The sequence below is a fragment of the Pteropus alecto genome, unplaced genomic scaffold (genome assembly GCF_000325575.1).
Source record: "Pteropus alecto unplaced genomic scaffold, ASM32557v1 scaffold92, whole genome shotgun sequence".
Classification (NCBI taxonomy): Eukaryota; Metazoa; Chordata; class Mammalia; order Chiroptera; family Pteropodidae; genus Pteropus; species Pteropus alecto.
In genome coordinates, this window is record NW_006432447.1 from 12,172,994 (window position 1) to 12,181,555 (window position 8,562).

Sequence of the window (8,562 nt, forward strand, 5' to 3'; positions counted from 1 at the left end):
CTAATGATTCAGCTGAAGTAATTTAAAAAAAAAATCTACCTCGACATTCCACACAAGCAAAATGTGTGTTAACTAAACCAAACTGAATTAAGCCAATTTTTTAAAGCCACAGTCTATATAAGGAACCAATATAATACACGGACTACAGCTCATTGAATAAAAATATTCAGTGCTTTCTCTGCAAGGTAAACAGAATGCCAAACAATTTTTCCAGCCCCACGTATGCATTATTTACCTTTGGCCTGGGCAGCAGAGCTATGTGAATAACCCAGAGACAGCAATGCCATTTCTATCAGCTGGTTGAAAAGCATATCCTTTCTCACCAACACAAATTCCGCATGCTCCTCCTTGCAATCATATTCAATGGCGTTTTCATAATGTTCCACCACGCAAAAAACTGGTAGCATGGTTCCTATCAAAGAGACAGAGAAAAAGAGATGCAAACCAACCACCTTCAGAAATACAGTCTGGGGGGAGGAAAAACTAAGCCATGAAAATAAATCTTCACAATAGTGAGGGAAGGGAAGACTGTTTCCAAGGCAGACAGGGCACAGAAACACAGGCGGGTGCACACGCACGCACACACACACACACACACACACACAGTCTTTAATTTTTTTAAACTGTAAGAAATATTTAACGAGAACATGAATTTGGTCCTACGGTAACTTGGGCTCCACCTTAATTAAAACCATTTACTGCAGAATTACCTTTCTGATCAAATAATAATGCTGACGAGAGAGAAATGTGTCTTGTCTGATCTGTTGTGAGTGGTATGCAGTGTGCAAACGTAACTCACTACAGTTGTCTTAAGAAGAACCACCTTCATGCTTCCTATAGGCTTTTGTTAATTTTAAACTTTTCCTTTCTTGTGTCCAAATTATCTTTGACTATAAATTATTAGCATTTTTCTTCCTTTATAAAGATACTTACTTTAACAATTCCATAAAAGAAACACAAAACTTAACCAAACTGATGCTCAAAATATATGATTTCAATATGTGCATAATGTAGATAAATAATATTTCTTTTTTATGGCTACTCATTTAATCTACCTGACCAAAAAGATGTCACAGTAATCATATGTCTTTAAAATGAATGATCTTTGTTAAAGTAAATGGGATAAAAATGAGAGAAAGAAAAGGAAACTGGCCTCATCAGGACATATTAGGATAAAGGAATCTGCATAGACTTGAAGATGTGTTCTCTTTATTTACTTTAATCCAATGTAATAACTCAGTAGCCAGATGACTAATAAGCACAGGTCACACCATTGTTAGAAAAGAGGCTTCTAGACACTGAAATCATGAAATGCTGTAGTACGCAAGGTGTTTATGCAGCGTACTGCGAGACTTCCAATGATAAACGGAAAAGGGTTAAAAGCAGATGCATCTGAACTGTACTGTGGCAAACTGCCAGGAGGGTATCATCTTTAGCATAAATGATGACAAGGGTTACTTTAACAGGGCACCCAGGATCCCCAGTTAGTCCTATAACATTAATGCCTCTATAAGCTCTGTCCTCTGGACTCACAATATCCTACCAACTTCTGAAGATGTCTAGTGCATGCCAACCAGAGCTAAAAAACTAGGATTTCCTAATGCCACCAGAGATGCCCTTTAAAAATGCTTGATTTGCTTGTTTCTGCTAAACAAAAGCTGGCAGTAAAATAGCTACATTTTTCTATATGTGCATCTTCACCAAAGCTTTAATGAACTGTTCACAAGAGATTCTGGCTCTGACAAAAAACAAAAACAAAAACCTTTAGGTTTACTTAGAAAAGCTCACAAACTCAGAGGTACCTAACAGGCTAGGCATAAAAAAAAAAAAAAAACAAGCTGCAGAGCTTGCCAATATTCTTGTCATTTATTTTGCTGTTTTATACCAGAGAGAGAACCTGTCAGGGATCAGAAGACGACTTGGGGAGACCACAGCAAAAAAAGCAATATGCAAACTGGTGATTTCTTCCTTGGCTTGAAGATACTTTGGCAAAATCTCCTAAACAAATAAAAACATTCAACCCTTTTTACTTAAGTAGTGCTTTCTCATCTCAGCCATAATTTTTATCTAGCACCTGTCAAACAGAAACCATGCACAAAAAAATAAGATTAAAAGAAAAACACCACCACCACTAAAAGGCTTTAGTAATTTTGTTGTCTGAAGTGAGCAGAGAACCTTCTACAATTAAACTGCATTTCGAAAATAAGTCACTATCAATGCAATGCTTTAAGAAAAAAAAAAGCATTTGTGCAGGAAGTGAAATTATTGTACTTTGGTTTCTCCTCCCCCTGTCCTGATGTCTTCAAAGAGTTGGGTTAGTACGACAAAAACATACGCATTGATTTTTCCCCTTATAGCATGATACGGACTTGTTCTACTATATGCTGCTCCTTAGACCTAGGAAATAACTGTAGGTTTTTCAAACTATTGAAATATATTAATCTGTTTTGGACTTTATTTAGATGTACTCCGTAGATAATTAAGGTGGCTATTGATAAAGTGACAACAGTGTCATTCAATTACAAATCTAGCTGCTAAATCTTCCAGCAAACTGTCACTGTTGCCCTCCTGATACTGGGAGTAATGCTGAACAGGAGCCTTCTCTGAACTGTCTGATTATTTGTGCTAGTGTTTGGCGAGACTTCCAACTACAGCAACTTCATAACCTTCCAGCATTAAAAGGGGAGTGCACTGGTCACTGCTGAATGCTAAAAATACCACATGATTTAAACCTGGAGGCAGTCTTAGAAGCTTTTGCTCAAGGTTTATGAGCCTGTGTAAACAGCACGTCTGCCATAAGGAGCAGTGAAGTCTGTAGAATCCTTGTCTAAAACTGTCCTGGCATTAAAGTTTGCTGTGCAAATATCACATAATACCAGAGACAGCTGAAATCTCCTATTTAGGAATTTATGGAACTTATATGTTTGCAGGCGTCAGAAAGTCTTTTTTATAGAGCCCCAGTGCTTCACAGTACAATATTAATGCACTCTGTTCGAAAAGCCGTAATAAATTATATTTTTAATGCTCTTACCCTGGCTTTCTTAAGACGCATACATTCTTGGCAAACAATCAATAAATAGGGTAATCATGAGTAGAGGCCAAAGAATTTGCTGAAGTGCTGTTTTTCCATTTTTAATAGATAAAGATCTAACAATACGGACTGCTGTGTCTGTTCATTTCAGGATCAATATATTCTTTGTTTTCGCCAAACCAAGGAAAAAATAAATGATTGTATGATAAATGTTATGCGTCAAACACAATGAAATTCCTCTGCCTTCTAACTTTATCTACTTAATATTCTTGGTTGCTAAAAAGATGGCATTTTTATCCTTTGCTTAGCAAATGTAAGGAAAATCTGAATCCTATACCGTTATTCCGAGACATAATAAAGACCCTTATGAGGTATACACATCATACCCAATATAGGCACTGTTTCACACAAACAATAGTGTTGAGCACAAAGTTGTTAAACTTCATCAATTTAATATAAAATTGGTAGAAGAGTCAGTTACACATATTCCCCATATAAATTTACATAAATATACCCTTATCGAAAATACCCAATTACAACAAAAATCAAAATCTGGAATCGTCAGATTTTTCACTGCTAAATAATAAATTTGCTTTTAAGAAAACCACACACACACACAAACGACATCACAAAACTTGTACATCATATCACATACTACTTCCATTACTTCTGAAACTGCCTTAAAACTAGTAATCTTATGAAAAGGCTAGGGTGGTACTCAAACAATCTAAGTATCTTATTCTTAATCAGGGTGAGTTTAAGCAATAGCCACCTATGCAGCCTCTACTATAACACCACCTTATCAATGGAAGTCTTGTCCTTATCATACTAAATGTCCAGCGCTATCAGTCTACAGTAGAGTAAGATTCTCCACTCAAGCACAGAGCCTACACTTTCAAAACGTGACTGATACTGCAGCCAGGAATGTGACCAATTTCAGATCATAAGAGAATCAAGAAAAATAACATACAAAGACATTTTCTGCCTCTCTATGCGCACACCACCCCCACCCTCCCCAAAAAGGCCTTGGGTAGACACAGGGCTCACAGCTTTCCAGGATTTGGCTTGAAAGTATTTACCTTTCCTAAGGTTGGTTTTCATCAGATGGCCCGAGTGTTTTAAAGGCACTCCCTGCATTTTTGCACCTGTACTCCCAAGCCTTCCTCTTCCTAGCGGGCTTCCGTTCTGCTCCAGGCGGGAAATCTTGGCTGGTGGACCCTTCGGATCGCTCACATTGTTAGACATTTCTGAGTGTTCTTTCCCCTGAGTTGCCTCGTTCAAATGATCCATACTCAGTTACCCTCTAAAGATCACCTGCCAGAATTTAAAAAGAAGACATGTTACAATTAATTGGGTGAGTGGGGGGTGGAGGGGTTCTTTCTCTCTTTCTTTTCTCCAAATATATATATATATGTGTATATATATATATATACACACACACACACACACACACACACACACACACACACACCCTATACATATTCATACATATATATACATACACATACACACAGACATGTACCTACAGATATACCATGTAATGTTTTACCTCTAGATTATCTCTCTGCACAAATATAAGGTATTTGTAAGATTGCTTAGCTAGATACATAACATAATGCAGATGTTACTATATTTCTAGATGACAGCATTACATTTCCATTTAAGTTTACCAAGTAATTTGTGAAAACTACGCCAACACACATGAATAAAAGGTAATTAGTCATCTATCAACACAACTACGTAGGGAGAATGGGCTTACTTTTAAAAGAAGAATTCCCACAAGCATACCTAGAAAATAATTGTATTTATGTAGTCCTAATTTTTAAAAATTAGAAACTCTTTACAGAACACAATAGCAAAATTTTAATCAAGGATAGAAAAATTACCGGTTCAAAATATTAGTTAAATCTGATATACTTTTTACCTATATCTTAATTTTTATGAGGATAATATATATAAATATACCACCTCAAAAGAAGGTAGCAAATATCTGCTTTTTAAACTCTCCATTGGCTTTACAGATGAATTTGTAGAAAAAGTTTTCTATTATCAAAGTTTCAAGAGTTATGTGACCTGCTAAAAATCTAGTCAAGATTTGGCTCAAACGTGTGATTGGATCATTTCGCTCCTAAGCAAATGGATAGAAGTGGAGGATTTCTTCAAATATCCCAAGTACTAAAGCAGTACAACTCACATGTTTTAGAGTGAAAACTTAGGAGTCAGTCAATAATAAAATACTGTTCATTTAAGTAGTAAAAAAACTTGAAAATACCTTGTGATATTCACATTAGATTCAAATGCTAGGCTGACTTTAAAAAATCTGGATGATTTTGATAAAACACAATTGCCAGTGTTCAAAAATAAGCTCAGTATGCAATGAAGTCAACATCTTAATTTACTTCAGAAAAAATTAATAATTATTTTCAGTCATACAATGGACATTAATTTTCACTGTTTATGATAAAGCAATGAGTACAATATCAAAGTCATTTCTAAAATACAAGCTTAACTAAAACTGATGAAAACAGATGAGTAGAATTATTTTATGAACTTTCATAGTTCTTGAAGTATTGAGCTTACCAAAGGGGGAGGGGATCATATTTAGGAAAGTCTGATAAAATATGATAATTATTACATTCATCCAGCTGCCTATTAAGTTGACATCTCTTGTACTCTAAAAAAATTATTATACCAGAAAAGCTATTTAAATCCGATATATTGAAAGCCAGCTTGTATTAGCATGGCCTTTCTATAAGCATGTTTTTCTTCTGTTTAACCATAGGTTACTTTGTCCATTATAATCAAGAAAAGAGGTGAATGGGGAGGAGGGAGCAATGGTAATCTGTAGGCTTAAAAGGAACCTTAAGAATGCCAATTGAAGAACTCTAAAGTTTGAGAAATAATGGCTATTTATCCTTGTACTCCAGGGTGGCACGCTGAGAACTAAAGGTTTACCGTTGATCGAGGTCCCATCTGTTTTTGGTTATGAGGTTCATTAACAATAAATGTGCCTCTTTTAACCACTTTTTATCAAGATTACTCTTCTCCATTATATTAAACTAAAGCCAAAATTAGAGAGCTATGATTATTAACTTATTCAAAGCACTCTTTATAATGCTTCATGTGGATTATAATACAGAGCTGCTTTTTCTGAAATTGGTTGTCTTACCCTAGAGCAGAAAATGAATTTTAAAACAGATTATTTGAAAAGAAAATACTTAACCCGTGGGGCAATTTAAAGAGAAAAAAAGGAAAAAGTAAACAACAGAATCAAAATTAATGCTACAAAACATATTAAGTAGTCATGAGGCTTAACAGTATTATAAACTGTACAGCAAATAAAAATGATAAATTATAATTGAGTTAATGTGTTGACAATCAAAACATCATATAGGTCATACAAAATCTTCCTTTGAATACCCACCTATAAGCATCTATTAAACACTTAGTCATCTTGTAAAAAGCTTTACATTATAAGGCAAAATTACATGCACATAAAACACTCAATTTACTCATTTAAACTCTATGCCCAAGGCTAAAGTTCACCAAACCTCAGTTTGGGATTGCAAAGAGCAGTCACCACGGGGCCTGGACTGACAGCACTGGAACTAACTAAGGTCTCAACAGATGCCAGGCTGCAGTTTCTTTTGAGTTACACATTTTAAAATCCATTTTAATGTAACGTCTGGTTGGCACGTATAAAGCAGGCTACTTTTCAAAATCCCATTTCCCTGTCCATAACCTAAGTCCACAAGTGATAATTACTGAATAAAACAGGGAACGAAAACACAGCAATTATTTCCCTTAAAAAGAAAAAGCACGAAATTCCGGTTTCATGAACCTATTTTTTGCAATGTGGGATCCTTTTCAACGAGTTCCTTACTGGATCGCCTCCCTCGCCCCCACACTACCCAATAATCACATTTTAAGAGATTGTGCCCTTATCCATTCCACATGGCCGGCATGATCCAGGCCAAGCTTTCACTGTGACCTTTTAAAGAGACAAAGAAGCAAAGTACTATCTAGAAACAGAAACACTGCAGTTTTACTGAGTGAAATTAGCAAAACCGACCTGAAACTCACCACTTCAAAACTTGACAGCATATAAATAACAAAAACAAAGGAGATTTCCTTTGCAGACCGGGTTCTTGAAGAGAAGTTCAAGACTGATGTTTTCTGTCCCTTTTTTTTTTTAATTAAAAAAAAAAAAAAAGCTGCAGACCTGAAGGCGACTTCCCCTGAAATTGTATTATTTTCTCTTCCCCCTACCCCCGCCCCCCTAAGCGGGGGAAGGGCAGAAATAAACGTCTAGAAGAGTAGCCATGGGGGAGGGGGGGCGGGTGTTCAAAAAAATTACAATTAGAAAAACAACATATATTGTTTGTAAAATGTCTAACCTCAGAACTGGTTTTCGATGGGGGAGGAGGGGAGAGTGGGAAGTAGGGAGGAGGGCGAAGATAAAATTGATCTGACAAGTGATTCGTTGGTGGGGGGGATCTTAAAAACAAAGCAAAACCCGTTATGAGCTGTACACTGTGGTGGTGCTGGGGAGGCGAGGTGGTGACTGAAGATTCTCTTAAAAAGAAAAAAAAAAATCACTGCGGACAAGGTCTTCAGTAAGGAAAAAAAAAAGGTCCCCTAGCTTCTCTCCCTCCCTCAGCTCGCTCGGGTTCTTCGGTGTGAGGACAGAAAGTCTACTTCTGGTTGTCACTTGCAATATTATTCTCCAGCAACCCCGGAGAACACAGAGAGGAAGGCCACCTCGCCTCCCTTCCAATCGCCCCCACCGCCCTCTCCAACAATTGCGACTAATATTAACAAACCTTAAACTTTCTTCCCACAGCCTCGCACCCCCAACGAGGGCATCTACCGGGGAACAGCGAGGGCGGGGGGCAGAAGGTCGCGAAAAAAGCCCTGGAAAGGCACTAAAATGCCACTTTTGATTCGGCCCTCGCTGACAACAGCCCCGAGGACCCTCTCCCTGCCCATTGACGCGGGGCTGCGAGCGTCTGGGGAGCCCCGTGAGTGAAGGAGAGGGGGTTTGGGGGGAGGGGGAGGAGGGAGAGAATCAGAAGGCACCCCCAGCCACCTCCACCGCCTCAGCAGCGACAAACTCCCCGCCCCCTCCCCCCAAAAAGTCGCCACGCTCTCACTCAGCCAGAGTCCGAGGTAAACAACGAGCACCACAATGGCACTAGGACTTGGGGGGTGGGGGGTGGGGGAAGAAATCCAGAAACCCCAACAAAACTGATGAGGAGTTTCCCGAAATGAAAGAGGGGGTGGGAAGCGTCCTCTGGAGTCGCCCTGGCTTTCTGCTCGGTCCCCGGGCAGGCTAGAGGACGGCTGTTGCTGTTGTTGTTGTGACGAGGCCGGTTGTTGCTGGGCGGCACAGGGAGAGGTGTGTGTGTGCGCGTTTGTGTGTGTGTGCGTGTGAGCGCGAGTCCCCGGACGGGGCTGTCTCTCTCTCTCTCCCTCGCTCGCTCTCGCTCGCTCTCCCCCTCGCTGCCGTCTCTGCCCCCATTAAATTATTA

General features: G+C 38.6%; 1 protein-coding gene across 1 annotated transcript in view; it reads right to left on the minus strand.

Moving 5' to 3' along the window:
• Nucleotides 1–8,556, minus strand: part of SATB1 (SATB homeobox 1) — a 76,257-nt gene extending 67,701 nt beyond the window's left edge. The window contains exons 1-3 of the mRNA XM_025043641.1: nt 7,115–8,556; nt 4,111–4,345; nt 236–412 (exon numbers count right to left, since the gene is read on the minus strand). Of these exons, the coding sequence (XP_024899409.1) occupies nt 236–412; nt 4,111–4,321 (388 nt within the window). The 5' untranslated portion in view covers nt 4,322–4,345; nt 7,115–8,556. The remainder of the gene's footprint in view (nt 1–235; nt 413–4,110; nt 4,346–7,114) is intronic.
• Between the last annotated feature and the right edge of the window lie 6 nt (nt 8,557–8,562).